A 17127-nucleotide genomic window follows, 5' to 3' on the forward strand; every position below is an offset into this window, starting at 1 on the left:
GTTGAAGGAGGTGAAGTCCTGGTCTCCTGGTTCTTATAATGAAGCAGACTATGGAGTGACACAAAATTTGCTTAAAATCTCACTGTCCTCTCTCCACTTTATAACCCTGGCTGTCAAATTGCAGACAGGGCAGGTTGTTCAGAGCTTGTCCTTACTTCGCAAGTTGCAGAACCTCCGCCTCATGCCACGCTCAGATGGCTTCTCCCCAGGCACAGTGCTTCCTGGCAGATGCATCTTAGATGGGATTATGCCCGCTGCCTGACTGGGAACCATTTCTCCCAGACACAGGCTGTGTTTCCGTAGTCCATTTACTGGAAACAGCCTGTCTTAGCTTGGGCTGCCATAACAAAAACCTTAGACTTAGCGACTTAAATGGAAAAATTTATTTCTCACAGTTCTGGAAGCCCTGGGCTTGCAGATGGCGGCCTTCTCAGTGCAGCCTCCTGTGGCGGAGGGAGAGAGAGTAAGAGAGCTTTCTGGGGTCTTCTTAAAAGGATATCCGTCCTATCAGACCAGGGCCACACTTAAACGATCTCATTGAACCATAATTACTTCCTTAGAGACCCCATCTTCCAAGTATAGTCACATTGGGGGTTAGGGCTTGAACAGTTGAATTTCGGGGGAGGGGCAGGGAGACACAAGTCAGTCCGTTGCACAGTGTGATGGAGTTGGGGGGGGTGTTCCTTTAAGAATTGAAAATGAAATTTCTCTTTAAGTGCCAGAATTGAGTGGATTTTGGCTTCCCGTATCTGACCTTAGTTCCCAGATTCAGTTTTTGTCTTACTTACCCCTGTGTTCATTTGCTGCTTCTTCCTCATCCCCCAGAGGCTGCCTGACCCAGGAGAAAATTGTGGCTGGCAATGCCAGTCGCTTCATCGTGATTGCCGATTTCAGGTACGATGTTCGGTGTTCTGAACTGTCTGCCGAGGAGGTGGATCGGACCCCAGGCTTCATTTTACAGAGGAGGAAACAGGTGGAGGGAGGGGCTTTCCTAACAGTCTGTGATGGAGGGCAGTGTGTGGGGGATTATGCTCTGCTTTCGTGCTGAAGTTAGGCACTGCTATTTCACGTGTCCACTGGAAGGAGGGCAAACAGCCCGTCACCCTCATTAACAGAGCGCGTCCTTACTTATCGCTCGCTCGCTCCTAGCAAGGAGCCTCAGAAGAAGCAGGTCAAGCCCTGCCCCTGGGCAGTGACCCAGCACCCCTGCAGCCTCTGGGGTCACACGTGACTTGTGTTGTGGACAGTCTTTGACCAGGCTCTCAGATTCTCCTTCAGGGAGTCTGATAGAAGGCACTTCTGCGAGCATGTTAATTAAAAAAAAAATGACAGCTGTAAGATTATGTTCTTCACAGCTGTATATGACAAGTCAGCCATATCCAGGTTTTAACATTTTTGTCATATTTACTTACAAAAGCTACTGCTTTTCTTAAACGGTAAAACACAACCAATGCATTTGAAGCCCCGTGCACGCGACCCTTCTCGCTTCCCTTGTCCTCTTACCTCATTATTACCCCCATGCCTGCATTTGCTGTGTCTGTACCACTGAGCTTATTTACATGTGTTGCACTTTCTGACACTTTCTTTCCAGGAAAGATTCAAAGAACCTTGGGGATCAGTGGCACAAGGGAATCCCCATCGAGGTCATCCCGATGGCCTACGTCCCAGTGAGCCGAGCTGTGACCCAGAAGTTTGGGGGTGTGATTGAACTTCGAATGGCTGTCAGCAAGGCAGTAAGTGGCCAGGGAGGTTTCTGGAAGGCATTCCAGGCTCTCAGGGCTGTGTCCTCCTTCCTGCTTCCATTAGGTCTGTGCCTAGGCTGGGCAGGTGGCTTCTGTTTATTTATTTTTAATCAGCCTATTGGTTTACTTTTAGAGCGCTGGCTTTATCAGTTTCCACATTCAAACTCATGTAGATAAGACGATACTTAATGCAGTGCATATTCTCTGTACAGATGGGCGTATTTTCTGTCGCTCGGGATCTGTGCTCCTTAGGTTATCTGGTCTTTGTACCTGAGGCCTGGATCTCTGACTATCAGCTGCTAAAAATGGGTTTTGGGAGGCCCACCTGGGGCAGAAAGTTATTCAGGTTTCATGGTGTAATTTTATTTTTCCTCCTCTTTTCTCATTCTGTGGTTAAATGAAGTAGAGTTTCTTGGGAGACGTGAATTCCTCCCCATTTTCTTACACTTAAATAAACAAAAAAGCAACAGCAATACTCCAAAAAATAACTGTAGTTGCACACAGAACTATATATAAAAAGTTTGGAACGTACAGAAGAGAAAGCAAATTATCTGTAACTCTACCCTGATGAACTTTTATTTTGACGTGTTTTCTGCCTGGTGTTTTTGTGACTTTTACAAAATCATAATCCTAATCATACTGGTTGTACAGAGCTCTGACTCTGGCTGAAAAGCCAAGAGGAGATTGTTGGGGTGCTCTCTCATGGCTGGGGTTCCTCCACACAGAGCCCAGCATTGTGCCTTCATGGGGTTCTGAACTGGGCTCCCACCCCTTCTCCAGTTTGCAGAGGAGTCCTCATTTCCTTGCCTTTGACTGTAGTGTTCTGTCAACACTTATGCTCCTAAACGCTTTCTAGTGCCCAAAGCTGTTGTGGAATTCTGGATTACTTAACTAAAACTACCCCCAGCCTGTATGACCCCAGGACCCATCTCTGCTCCCTGTCTTTTGGATGGGTCTGCCCCACCTGGGGGAGCATTGTCTTATGTTGCATTACTGATGGTTCTTTTTTTTTTTTTTTTTTTTTTTTGCGGTACACGGGCCTCTCACTGTTGTGGCCTCCTGTTGTGAAGCGCAGGCTCAGCGGCCATGGTTCACGGGCCCAGCCGCTCCACGGCATGTGGGATCCTCCCAGACCGGGGCACAAACCCGTGTCCCCTGCATCGGCAGGCGGACGCTCAACCACTGCGCCACCAGGGAAGCCCCTACTGATGGTTCTTAACATAAAGCTGTGGGAATGTTGAGCCGTGTTGGTAGTCTGTTCTGTAGTTTTTCACTCTAATAATAGCTAAGAATCAGTGAGCCCTCACTGTGGCTAACGCTTACCCATGTGGCTTACCCACAGCTGCCTGATGAGGTATGTTTCATTATCCCTTTTTTGCCGTTGAGGAATCTGAGGCTCACAGAGGCTAATGGCTCCTGTGAGATCTATGCCTGGATGGCTTCAAGACTCCAGTTCTGACTCCCAAGTTCCTGCCTCCTAGAAAGCACGAGGCAGGGGTACCGGTTGGAGCGGGTTCATTAAGATACTTGTCTTTGGTTATCACCTCCATTCTCCTGCTCTCCTCTGCCTGCCTGTATCTGCATGGCCTCTGTAAGTGTGGGGCATTATCTTCTAGGGTCCTGTGGTGACGGATAATGGGAATTTTATCCTGGACTGGAAGTTTGACCGGGTCCACAAATGGAGTGAAGTGAACACAACTATCAAAATGATCCCAGGTAATGGGCCTGGCGTTCACTGAGCACAGGCGCCCATGCCCTTCGTAGCTGTCCCCTGCCTCTGGCTGTGGATGGATGTGGGCTTTGCAAGACTTGGTTGGAACGAATTTCCTTCATGCTGTGTTTGGAATTCCTAACTTCACGCCTTTGCCTTTTCCTTCCGAGAAGAGTTATTGCTCACCTAGCAGCTTCCTCGGTTGGCATTTCACAACCCATTCAGTTGGGGTAGGCCTGGAGCTGATGGGGTGTCAGATGGGGCCTGCCTTGAAATAAGCCCACCCTCTCTGCGAAGAGCCTTTCCTTTCAGGAGCTTGACTGCAGCCTCTTTGATTTTGGCATGTTCTCTGGGGGAGAATGACTCAGGTCACCCACACATTAGATTCCTGCCACAGGCAGGGTGCTGTGACACGTGTTACAGGGAGTTCTCCTGTCAATAGAACGTGGGCTCTGCCTCGGGGAGAGTTGACGTGAACCTGGGGAAAGCTGTGGGGGGCTGCCTAGAAGCTGTGCCTACAAATAAGATGGAATGTGCAATACCAAGAGTCTAGAGCTGCTGCTTCTGCGAAGCGTGGGGAGGTTCACGCAGGAGAGGTGACTTTGGGCCTGTGCCTCAGTGTAGATGATCCAGACACTGTGCTACGTGTTGAGAAGCGTCTCGTTTGATCCCCCAATTTCATGAGATAGTTACAGAGGAAGACACGGATCGAGGAAGGGTACGTGATTTGCTCAAGGGCTGCAGCCCCGAGGTGGGAGCCTGGGTTGTCTGCCTCTAGACCCTGAACTCTTAGCCCTTCCTTCGTCGAGAGCCAGGTCAGGAAGGGGTTGTGTGACATGGACATTGGGAGCAGTGGGGTGTCTCCAGTCCACCTCGTGCCAGGGATCTGGGCCCTGGGTGAAGGCTGGGTGGGCAGTGTCGAGGTGAGTTACGAGTCCAGGCCAGAGGTGGTACTGAGGGCTCGTACGAGGGGATTAAAAAGAGGAGGCAGATGTGAGAAGTATCAGTCTTACGATATCGAGCGACTAAGATTCCAACGGGGAATATTCCATGACATGAAGTATTCTTGGGCCAGAGCAAGCTAATGGGGCAGATGAAGTCAGTTTAGTAGATTGTAGTGGCTAGGGGTGGATTCTGGAGCGGACATCCTGGGTAAGGATCTAAACCCAGGCCTGTTCTATCAGTATGACCTTTGTGCAGTCAGTTAAATCTCTGCGCCTCAGTTTCTTCCTCTGTAAAAGAGGCTGCTGTTAGTACCTACCTCATAGGATTGTTGGGAGGAGTAAATGAGTCAAAATGGTGCTCAGCACACATGGGAATATTTGTTGAATGAGTACATCCCTAGGAAGGAAGTATACTGTCTTCATCATTAATTAAGTTGCTAGATTACATTCCGATTTACCCATGCTATTTGGTAATGAAATACATATAAATATATAAAATGAAAAATATATAGACCTGTAATAAAGAGCTAATTCTCCAACCTTACTTTAGTCCACTATTTTAGCCTTCCATTGACAGTCTTTTTCCAGATTTACTATGTAAAGAAGATGGGTTGAATTATGCTTATTCCCTTACTTGGTGTTAACCTTTTAGTGGAAGAACTAAAGAGCCAAGAAGGCAGGAGGAAGAGAAGCCATAGAGGTCACTGTTAGTAACATGGGAGAATTAGCCCCAAATGAGAATACAGACAAACCCAGGGACGGCACAGGAAACCGCTCACCCTTGCTGGCGCTGTTCCTCTGTAGGTGGATTTCTTGCAGTGTCCACTAGGTAGCTCTGTTGCACCTGTTCAGACCTTTCTTGGTGTATTGAGACACTGAGATCTCCTTGGTGAGCAGATTTCTCCCACGCTTCGCTCTCCACCTTAGTAAGTAGACGCTACATCCTAGAGAAGTTCAGAGTTTCATTAGGAACTTAAAATGAAGAAAACGAAAAAAGAGAGGCTAGATGTTAAATTATTTAGTGCAGTGCCACCAGGATCATCATCAGTGAGGTTTGTTCTCTTTCTCATTCTCTTTTCTCTTCCCCTTTGGTCTCTTAAGATACTTGCTGCTGGACCATGATCAAGGGAGGAAAAGAGGGCAAGTTTCCCTGTCTATCCTGTCACCCTGCCCTTGTCCCATGTACGTTCCTTTATGTGAGGACACTTGAAGGACAGTTAACCTGGTCCATGGCTGGTCACGCCCTTGGATGTTCCATTGTTTGCATGCAGAGCAGAGGTTCTCGCCCCCATGTTCACACTGAGCCACCTCTGCCCTTTCCACTAATTGGGAGGGTGGGGGTAGGAATGGGTCAGTCGCTCCTAGCATCTCAGTAATCTGAAGAGAGGTTGCTCTAAGATCAGACCTTAGACTGCTGCCACGCATCTCTGCTCTTTCTTTGAAGTCTTTTCTGGAGCCAGTTTGGCTTTTTCTTGGATCAGGCTGTCACCTTGTATTACAGAATTTTTGAAAAGGATGGGTCTTGAGTGGCCACTTGGCATGTCTTTGGGAGGCCCCAGTCGTGGTGGCCCAGCGTGGTGCTGGGGACCTCTGTTTCAGCAGCTCCTTTCTCTACCTGATGGCTTTTTATTTCCGGTAGATGATTTTATTTGTTTATGTATTGGGGGCTGTCTTTAAAAATTTTAATTTTGTTTATGCTTTTGAATATATGTAGTTCAAAATTGCAAAAGTAAACAGTGAAAAGTCTCTATCTTCTATCCCTTTGCCCCTCCCCCTGTCTGGAGGCAGCCAGTGCTGCCAAAGTTGTGTGTCCTTCTTGAGTTGATCTTTCATAAACGCAAATCAGCCCCACCCCATCTCCTTTTACGTAAGTGACAGCACACTAGACACATGGTTTGCTTCCTACTTTTTCCCATCTTGAAGATTATTATGTAATGGTTCACAAAAGAGCTTCCTCATTTTTTTAAAAAAATAATTGCATGGCATTCCATTTTGTGGCTATCACATAATTTATTTAACCAGGTCCCCACTAGCAGATATTTGTTTCCAGTTTTTTGTTTTTTTTTTCAGAAGGGAATTACCAGATCAAAGAAAAAGTGTATCTGATTTTGCTATTGGTGCAGAATTGCCCTCCATGGATGGCACCAGTTTACCCTTCTGCCAACAATGTATGCAGGTGCTGCTTCCCCTATACACTGGGTCCATCAAACTTATTTTAAATTTTAATTTTATTTATTTGTTTTTGGTTGTGCTGTGTGGCATGCAGGATCTTAGTTCCCTGACCGGGGATCAAACCTGCACCCTCAGCAGTGAGAGATTGGAGTCCTAACCATTGGACCTCAGGGAATTCCCAAACTTTTTTTTTCGATAGTTGAACAGTATATTAAGTCCCCTGCATATGGACGAGTTCTGTTCCAAGAGCGCATTTGTAAGTCCGATTTGTTCATAAGTCCAACAAAGTTAGCCTAGGTACCCAACTAACACAATCGGCTGTATAGTACTGTACTGTAATAGGTTTATAATACTTTTCACACAAATAATACATAAAAAGCAAACAAAAAATCAAGAAAACATCTTACAGTACGGTACCTTGAAAAGTACAGTAGTACCAGCTACATCACTGCTGCTTTTACACTTGCTTCCAGACATCCTGGGCTTGAAACAAAGCTAGTATACTACTGTACCCTATGCAGTACTGTACAGTAAAGTACACAAAAGCACAACCACTTGTAGAGGATACACGGACGTAGCAATGTATGCCAGACATGTGAACTAACTTATGTGATTGGACATGCGAACGCACGTTCACATCTTTGAAAGTTCGCAACTTGAAGGTTGCATATAGGGGAGTTGCTGTATTATCTCACTATAGTATGTGTATATACGTAAATATTTTCAGTGAAGGTTGCTTACAGTTGTAGTTAATTCTCACTACTGAATAGTATACCATCGTATTTATGTGTGTGAAAAAAAGTTTGCATTTGGGTGTTTCTAGTTTTTAGCTATTAGTAAAAGTGCTGCTGTGAACGTTCTCATACATGTCTTTTGAGGGCCATATATATACCTAATATATACCTTATATACCAAAGAGTAGAATTGCTGGATCATCAGGTATGAATATGTTCAGCTTTAGAAGATGTACCGACAAACATCTTCCAACGTAGTTTTGCCAGTTTACTCCTACTGTTAGTGTGTGGGAGTGTCTTTGCATTCTAGTCAAATTTCATTATACTCATTCTGGTGAGTGTGTTGTGGTGTCTTGTTTTAAGTTGCATTCTCTTTTGACTAGTTTGAGCACCATTTTCTATGTTTTTTGGCCATTTTGGATAAACTTTTTTGTGAAGTACCTCTTTAAGTCTTTTTTTTAAATAAATAAATAAATTTTCTATTTATTTTTGGCTGCGTTGGGTCTTCGTTGCTGCACACGGGCTTTCTCTAAGCTGCGGCGAGCGGGGGCTACTTTTCATTGTGGTGCGTGGGCTTCTCTTGTTGCAGAGCGTGGGCTCTTAGGTGCTCGGGCTTATTAGTTTTGCTCCGCGGCATGTGGGATCTTCCCGGACCAGGGCTCAAACCCATGTCCCCTGCACTGGCAGGCGGATTCTTAAGCACTGCGCCACCAGGGTAGTCCCTCTTTAAGTCTTCTGCCCATTTTTCTACTAGGTTGTCTGTCGTCTTATTGATTTGGAGAGTTTATATATTTTGGTGTGGTATATGCATTGCACGTATGTTCCAGCCCTTTGTGGGAGAAACTTTTAAGGCTGATAGTGTGATTGAGGATAACTGGAAGTGGGGGTACTTCGAGTAGTCCTGGGGGCCTCTCTGGAAAGATGACCAGTCCAGACTAAGGCAACAGTGTGAGCAGAGGCCCGAAGGCCAGGAAAAGCTTTGCACATCTGAGTATAGAGGGAAAGCCAAGATTGCAGGGGAGAAGGGATTGCAAGTAGAAATAAAAGTAATCAGAATCTCTTTTCATTGTCATGAGGGAGGGAGGGCTTTAGACTTGTCATTTCTTTCTTTTTTTTTTTTTTTTTGCCGTACGCGGGCCTCTCTCTGTTGTGGCCTCTCCCGTTGCGGAGCACAGGCTCCGGACGCACAGGCTCAGCGGCCATGGCTCACGGGCCCAGCCGCTCCGCGGCATGTGGGATCTTCCCAGACCGGGGCATGAACCCGCGTCCCCTGCATCGGCAGGCGGACTCTCAACCACTGCGCCACCAGGGAAGCCCTAGACTTGTCATTTCTTTGTCCAGTGCTGTTCATGGTAGTTGCTCCTACGGACCCTGCCCTGTGATCCTGGTTTTCTTCTTGCCTCGGGAACCTGAAACTTAATGCTCCCTCCCATCCTTCGTCCTGCAGGCGTGGTGGACACAGGCCTGTTCATCAACATGGCGGAGAGAGTCTACTTCGGGATGCAGGATGGCTCGGTGAACATGAGGGAGAAGCCTTTCTAAACTGGCCCTGCAGGAGCGGAGTGTGTTCCCCTTGTGTCCCCAGCCCGCCGCCGAGGCGGACATGCCTCTCCAGGAGCCTTTGCCTTAATGTATCTGTGCCAGGTGGACACTTGGCAGGGAGTGGGGTTGAGGGTTAAATCTGGTCTTCTGAAGTATTGTTATTAAATGTCTTTTTAAAAAGAGAAGTATAAACATATATATTTTTACTATTAAAAATACTCCATTGTTTTTTTATAAAGTAGAACTTGATTTCATGTTTTATATGAAACATTTACCAAAACAAAGGAGGACTGTCTTTTAAACTTTTAACTTGAGCCTGCTGGTTATGGTGAAGCCTCTGAATATTGGGTTTGCTGAGAAGTGTAAATCAAACTTTTCTTTAAACTGGTGAGATGAAGGGCCCGGCCAGCAGCGATTCCCTGATGCCTTACTGGAAACACTGGAGTTTGTTTACTTTTCTACCACACTGTTTTATTTTTAGTTTTTGTTGTGTAGACGCACAATGTGTAGTTACGTGTTGTAAGATGTGAATGACAAGTCCGGCGAGTGTAGGGGTGTGGTGTGTGTGACTCAGAGTGTGTAGACCACCAGGGGGGAAATATGGGGGCTCTTCTGCTGAGAACAGGGGGTTCATTTAGACCCCGCTTGTTGGAATCCATTGGCTGGAAGTACTTGGCCGTACTGCCAAAGCACTGCTGTGAAACACCTTTAAATGATTGTCTTTTCGTCGTTAATATTTTTTTTGTTCCTTTATTGTTATTTGCATGGTTCGGCATCAGAAGTTGTTACCTCTTTATATTGTTTGAAGGTTGAAATAAAACAGTATGGTGCCATTTTGACTGTTTGTCTTTACTATAGAATTTTTGTCAGTTTTGCAGTAAGATAGGAATCAGTTTTGCTCACCAGTTCACATTGGATCTTTGATAAAGGGTAGAATTCACTCAAGAAATCTTGAGCCAAAGAGTAGACAAATATTACCTTTATTTCTGAGAGAGCTTGATGTCAGTTTTATTCCAGAGACCTCTGTCAAATAAGACATTCGTTTTCTTTATTAATAGAGGATAACACAGCTGAACAAAATCACAAATTATCCCCAAGTTTCACACCAGTCAGACTTTTGATCATGGAAGCTGACAAGCAGTAAAATGGGTAACCTGACTTTTCTCTGTATTGTCCCGGTCTGTAATCTTCACAGTGTGCCTGACGAGCAGTGAACCGTCCAGAAAGCCTCAGATGGGAACGGAAAGGCTGTGATCAGCTCAGTGATGATTCTAGATGGGACTCAGGAATCCATCCTGTTGCAAAGGTGTTTGTGCTGAGAGCCCTGACCCACCCCGGCCACGTGCTGACTTCGCACGATCCTTAGACAGTCATTTCACTCGCCTTGGCCTCTGTTCTGAAGCTTGGATTATAGCTGCCGAACTTAGTGGCGCTGGAATTCCTGCTAAATCAAGTTGCAGAATAAAAGTCAATCAGTCAGGACTGAGCACTGACGAGGCTTCCTTTGCTGAATTCCTTCTCTTCTTTGCTCTTAAGGTGATCTTTAAAAACAGTCACCTTACACATTGTTAGGAAACCTGTTGTCCGGAGTGCTTTATTTTTCTCCAAGACTATTTTGGTCTGGATGATAGGTAACTTTTGCACAAAATGGGCACTAGGTCGTAGCTGAGAAAACTTGATAGAACGGATTTTTGGAATGATCCTTTAAAGCTCTCGGATTAAATTCAGGGATAAAGATAAACAAAGTTAAACTGGGCTTCTGAAAAACGCCTGTATGCTCCACAGCACATGTAAATCCTCAGAGGGTTTCATACGCCTTCACACCTGTGACCCAACTGCAGTTCCCTTAAGTGTGAATGTGAGGTTTTTCTTCTCTCGAAGAAGAAAAAAACACCTGCTGTGCTTCAGGTACGCATACAGCAGTTTGTTCTAGAGGTCAATTTTGATTAAAGTTTCTTCAATAAAATTGTTAGTAAATGTGATCTTGTTGGATGGACACAATTTGCAGGCTTGGGATTGGTTGGAGGGGCACAAGGCAAGCTGCAAGTCCGGTGTGTTTGGGAAAGGTTTATAACCAAGTTAAGCTGCCACCTTTCTGGGAGACATCAAAGGGGAAAAATAATCACTTGGATTTGAATCGGATCGATTCTACTTTGGTTTCAGCTAGAGCTCATCAAGTTTTGATACGCTTCAATCATCAAGTGTTTTTCAATCAACAAGTCCCCATCACGTGCCAGTTCTTACTGGGGAATAGTTGGGGGCCGGGGTGGGGGGAGGGTGGGGACAGAGACGAGACACCTCCTGTGCTCCAGATGCTTCCAGCCTTTTGGGCGAGACAGATTGACAGAGGAATTGTGAGCACAGTAAGGAGGAGGGGCCACGAGGTAGGAAAAGTTACCAGGTGACTGGTGACAGAGCCCTACCTGTCCTCACTCACTGTGTGCAGGTGCTGGCCTGGGCCTTTGGCCTGTTGTCTCACAGCAACTTGGTGGTGTCTGTTCTTTTCATTTGCGGAGTGGGAAATGGGCTCAGTTTACGTAACTTGTTCAGGTCATACGCTGGAAAGCAGGCCAGACTTTTCTGGCTCATAATTCCAGGTGGTTGTAGGACTCTGAAGGGTTGGCGTTCTTAATTGTTGTATCCATCATCTGTAACTTGAATCACATGTAATTTGTAATTTGTTGAAGTACTGAAGTTAGTGAATGGTTTATTGTGTATGTCTGTATGTGTATAGACTCGTGGGTAATCCTATAATATTAATAAATTTCTGTTCTCTAATGAGCTTTCTTTTAATGGGAGAAAGGAGTACGACATTGTACAACCTAGGGTTGGCTGTGGGAAGGCCCTTGTAGGGGTTGGTCCTTAACGCCACCACTGATTTTCTCTCCTCCCGTGCTTGTTTCCTTTCTCCCCTTTCCAAGATATACACACAGTGGCAACCATAGGCACTGCTAGCCTGGGAAGGATGTTTACGGCTAAGGGTTGTTAGTTCCCTGTAGCCAAAGACTCTTCAGAACATGTAGTTGAACAAACTTGGTTTTATTGACCCACTGAGTGAAGGAAGTTGCATGCCATGGGGAGTCTTTGTCCAAAGGTGTTAGGACTTAGAGGATTTAGGCTTATGCCTGGGGCTTTGGGGGAGGGCTTTGTACTGGATTGGATGTCATCAAGAAGCAGGAGAGGGCTTCCCTGGTGGCGCAGTGGTTGAGAGTCCGCCTGCCGATGCAGGGCACGCGGGTTCGTGCCCCGGTCTGGGAAGATCCCACATGTCGCGGAGCGGCTGGGCCCGTGAGCCATGGCCTCTGAGCCTGGGCGTCCAGAGCCTGTGCTCCGCAACGGGAGAGGCCACAGCAGTGAGAGGCCCGCGTACCGCTAAGAAAAAAAAAAGCAGCAGGAGAATTCTGTGATCGGACATCTTAATTTTCACTGCGACGGTAAGAAGAACGGAGTGAGGCTAAAGCTGAGATTGGTAAAGAAGCAGCAGTCACACAAATAGCAAGGAGAGGGGGATGTCTGGTCCTATTTCTGGTTTGGATGATCATGTTTTGTCTCTTATGGAGACACGAAATGATTATGGAGTCATCTCATGTTTGTCCTCACAGTCGGAGTGGCTTTGTCTGATGGTGTTCTATGATATTGTTTATGATGCACAGGAGAACACAACAGCCTTACTGTGGGGTGCCAGGCCAGCTCTTAGCAACACCAAGACTGGGCTATAGAGCCTGGCCAGTTCCCAGCTGTCAGGGGCTGCATTTCTCTTTCTCAGGATCTTCTGACCCCAGGGTCTGGAGACCTGAGTGTTCTATGAGCTACTCTTCCCTTCCCTTTGGTGAACAGGTACTGAGCACGTTTTGTGTCCTGGGCACTGGGATGGAAGAGTCAGGCCACAGATACCCTATGATGTGACTCTAGCCTTCAAAGACTTCATTGGTGCCCTGAAGTTTGCTCACTTCCTGTCCCACCTGGCAGCTGATGCAGCCAGATTTAGGATTGCATCAGCCTTCATTCTCCACTAACCCAGTAATCAGATGATGTTTTCAACACAGGTTCAGTGCCTTTGCTTTTTTTAGTAACCAGCTTGTATTGCAGGACAGCAAAACACTCCAGTATAGCCTCGTATTCAAATGTGCCCAAGTTGACCTCTGCAAGTAAACATCTTTCACGATGCTTTGAGAGGCATGGAAATGTAATGGTTAGTGAGGGCAGTGTGGTAAGGTGCAATCCAGAGGGGAAGGGAAAGGTCTTCCCTGGAAAGGCCACCCCAGTGTTCTGTGGACAGTGCATTATGCAGCCTGATTCAGTGTTGAAACTCCATCACTGAGAACATCTCTGCTCAGCAGCAAGGTGGGAGAGGAAGCAGCTTCTCTGGGAACGGAAGCCCTGGCTGCCTGCATCTCTGTCAGCTTCAGCCCATGGGCAGTAAGACCCCCAAATGTCTCCCTGATGACAGAAATACATTGGAGGGAGTTCCCAGGTTCAAGGGTATTCCAACCTGAGTTGCAAATAGGAGAGTTGCACGCATCCTCATTTTCTTTCAGAAGCTGTTCTTGGTGGAGTATTAGGCCAGTCTCCAGTCTCTGATGAGTTCAGTTCAGATTAGAGCTCTGATCTCAGTTTAGCTCTACTTGGCCCACATTCCTGTGCCAGTGGCGCTGCCTCCTGTTTCTTTGTGAACTTGTGAGAAGCATTCACAAGGCGAGAGCCTGCAGGGAGCTGGCACCCAGGGCAGTACAGGTAAGGTCAAGAACAGCACTGCCCAGTGGAAATGTGAGCCACATATGCTATTTTAAATGTCCTAGTAGCCACACTAAAAAGGTAAAAAAAAAAAAAAAAAAAAAAACCCAAAACAGGACAAATTAATTTTAATAAAATATTTAACCCAGCGAATCCAAAATATTACTATTTTAACACATAGTTGATACTTTACATTCTTTTTTTTTTTAACTAAGTCTTCAAAATATGTATATTTTACTTCAGTACATCTCACTTTGGACTAGGCACATTTCAAGTGCTCAGTAGTGGCTATAGGATTGGGGAACAAGGTTCTAGAATTCAAGTGGATCTCTGGTGTTGTCCTCGTTCTGGCTTTTTAAAGCCTCCTTTGATTTCCTGGAGCAAGCCTGGGTTCTCCTGTGGCCCTAGATTTTTTTAAAGCCCACAGAGCATTGAGTCAAATAGAGGGCTCCCCAGGGGCTCCACTCAGTTGCCCCAATTTTTTTTTTTTTTTTTTGCATCTCTTTATCTATCTATCTATCTATCTATATATCTGGGTTGTGCTGGGTCTTAGTTGCAGCATGTTGACTCTCGGTTGTGGCATGCAAGTGGGATCTAGTTCCCCGATCAGGGATCGAACCCGGGCCTCCTGTATTAGGAGTGTGGAGTCCTACCCACTGGACCACCAGGGAATTCCCATTAAGCAGATGACTTTTTTGACCTTATAAGTGGCCTTAACTCCAGGAAAGAGAATACCATTCCTTCAGCTTCTGAGTTAAATGATTATTTTGGTTGAGGTGTACTGTTTTTTCTGAGAGAGGTAAGTATGATTAAGATAGGAACCTTGGAGGGGCTTCCCTGGTGGCGCAGTGGTTGAGAGTCCGCCTGCTGATGCAGGGGACACGGGTTCGTGCCCCGGTCCGGGAAGATCCCACATGCTGCGGAGCAGCTGGGCCCGTGAGCCATGGCCGCTGAGCCTGCGCGTCCGGAGCCTGTGCTCCTCAACGGGAGAGGCTACACAGTGAGAGGCCCGCGTACCGCAAAAAAAAAAAAAAAAAAAAAAGATAATAACCTTGGTTTGGAATTCCATTCTTCCACTTACTAACTTCTGGATAAGTTATTTCACTCATAAGCCTTGATTTCCTCAGTGTAAAATGGCTATAAAAATGTTACCTTTTAGGGTAATTTTGAGGATCAAATGAATTAATTCATGCCAAGTGCTTAGAGCAGTTATTGGCACATAAAGCAGTTGAATGTTTTATTCTCATTAGACTGCTGTGGACTTATATTTTGTAGATTCCTTGGGCCTCACAATGAAGAGCATTAGGATGTGCAAAAGAGCTTGCTGAAAATAATTAGGGGGTGCATTGGATGGGGAAACAGTGAACTGAGTCATAGGTACATGGGGTTCACTGCTCTCTGCTTTTGAATGTGTGATATTTTCCATAATAAAATTTTTCTTAAAATGGCTTGCCAACTTTTATTCTGGATTTGCTGCAAGAAAACATTGTTACAATAATTTTAGATGCCCCTATGAAGTGCCATATAGGATTATCGAGATGTGTGAATATATGTGTTTGTTCTGCTTGGGAAAGTCAGGGAAAGCCTCGTAGGGTAGGTGGTCATTTAGTTGTATCTTAAAAAAATTTTTTTCAGCTCTATTGAGATATAATTCACATACCCTACAATTCACCCACTTAAAGTGTACAGTTCAGTTTGTAGTATAGTCACAGAGTTGTGTAGCTGTCGCTACAATTCTAGAACATTTTCATCAACCCAAAGAGAAACCCCTTGTCCATTAGCAGTAACTCCGTTTCCCCTCAATGCCTCCCACCCACAACCCCCAGTCCCAGGCAACCATCAATTCACTTCTTTTTTCAAAAACTTTTATTTATTTATTTTTGGCTGCATTGGGTCTTCGTTGCTGCGTGTGGGCTTTCTAGTTGCGGCGAGTGGGGGCTACTCTTCGTTGTGGTGCGTGGGCTTCTCATTGCGGTGGCTTCTCCCATTGCAGAACACGGACTCTAGGCATGTGGGCTTCAGTAGTTGTGTCATGCCGGCTCAGTAGTTGTGGCTCGTGGGTTCTGGAGCGCAGGCTCAGTAGTTGTGGTGCACGGGCTTAGTTGCTCCACGGCATGTGGAATCTTCCCGGACCAGGGCTCGAACCCACGTCCCCTGCATTAGCAGGCGGGTTCTTAACCACTGTGCCACCGGGGAAGTCCCATGAATTCACTTCTTGTCTCTATAGATTTGCCTGTTCTGTAATTTCATATAAATGGAGTCATACAATATATGATCTCATTGTGTCTTATTTAACATAACGTTTTCAGTTCTTGTTCATTCTTACAGCATGTATCGATACTTCATTCTTTTTTATTGCTGAATACTGTTGTATGAATATGCCACATTTTATTTATTCGTCAGTTGATAGACACTTGGGTTGTTTCCACTTTTTATGAGTAATGCTGCTATGAACAGTGATGTACAAGTTTTTGTGTGAATATATGTTTTTTGTTATCTCCTTGTCTGTTTGTACTTCCTTTTTTCGATTTAAATAAAATATAAAGCCTACTGTTCTAATTCCTCTGTTTTTTGTTCCCTTTTTTACTGTTTATATTTTAATGACTTTTTAAAGTGGTTGTTCTAGCTGCTGAATCTTGAAGGAAGAGTAAAAGACCACCAGGTAGGCAGTGGTGGTGGGGGGAAGAGTGATGTGGAAAGAAGCATTCCACGGAGGGGGAACAGAATGTGCAAAGGCAAGGGTTAGTGAGGACCTGCTGGGTACAGGTAAACTCGAGGAGCTGTGTGTGGGCGACAAGTGATGGTGGCTTTGGGGAGGAGCTGAGAGAAGGGAAGGCAGGAACCACTTACTGAAGGGCCATGTTCGCCATAGCAATGGACTATGGTGTTCATCCTGACAGTGGGGGACTTAGGCAGCGGAGACGTATGATCCGTCATTGCTGGCGGCAGGGAGGAGGGTGGGATGAACAAGGCAGAGTCTGGGCCGGAGAAATCAGTGATGAGTCTGTAGAAAATGTTCAGAAGGGGGCTTCCCTGGTGGCGCAGTGGTTGAGAGTCCGCCTGCTGATGCAGGGGACACGGGTTCGTGCCCCGGTCCGGGAAGATCCCACATGCCGCGGAGCGCCTGGGCCCATGAGCCATGGCCGCTGAGCCTGCGCGTCCGGAGCCTGTGCTCCGCAATGGGAGAGGCCACAGCAGTGAGAGGCCCGCGTACCGCAAAAAAAAAAAAGAAAATATTCAGAAGGGCTTCCCAGTTTATTTGAAGACTTTTTTTTTTTTTTTTTTTTTAAAGGCTGGTAGAATGTTTTCCTTACAGTTTCAGGACACAGCAAGTCTGGGTTGTGCAAGATGCCAGGAAATGGTCTACCATGTGGGTACTTTTTCTGAGCGTCACTAGTTACCCTGGGGGCAGGAACTTTGGCACTTCCTAAATCCAGTTACCTTCAAAGTGTTTCCATTAAAATGATCCATTGTTTAGGAACCCCTCAAACACGATGAGATATAAAGTGGAAGTAAGAAATAGGATTCTTGGGAAGGAGACACAATCA

The 17127-nt window shown here is 45.9% G+C and overlaps 1 protein-coding gene across 1 annotated transcript in view; it reads left to right on the forward strand.

Moving 5' to 3' along the window:
* The window catches only part of RPIA (ribose 5-phosphate isomerase A), a gene marked incomplete at its 5' end in the record, with an annotated part of 32223 nt that extends 22697 nt beyond the window's left edge, over window positions 1–9526 (forward strand). Inside the window, 4 exons of the mRNA XM_079720600.1 lie at window positions 826–894; window positions 1592–1733; window positions 3359–3458; window positions 8751–9526. Of these exons, the coding sequence (XP_079576726.1) occupies window positions 826–894; window positions 1592–1733; window positions 3359–3458; window positions 8751–8845 (406 nt within the window). The 3' untranslated portion in view covers window positions 8846–9526. The remainder of the gene's footprint in view (window positions 1–825; window positions 895–1591; window positions 1734–3358; window positions 3459–8750) is intronic.
* Window positions 9527–17127: the final 7601 nt, after the last annotated feature.

This window comes from Hyperoodon ampullatus (genome assembly GCF_949752795.1).
Source record: "Hyperoodon ampullatus genome assembly, chromosome: 15".
Lineage (NCBI taxonomy): Eukaryota > Metazoa > Chordata > Mammalia > Artiodactyla > Ziphiidae > Hyperoodon > Hyperoodon ampullatus.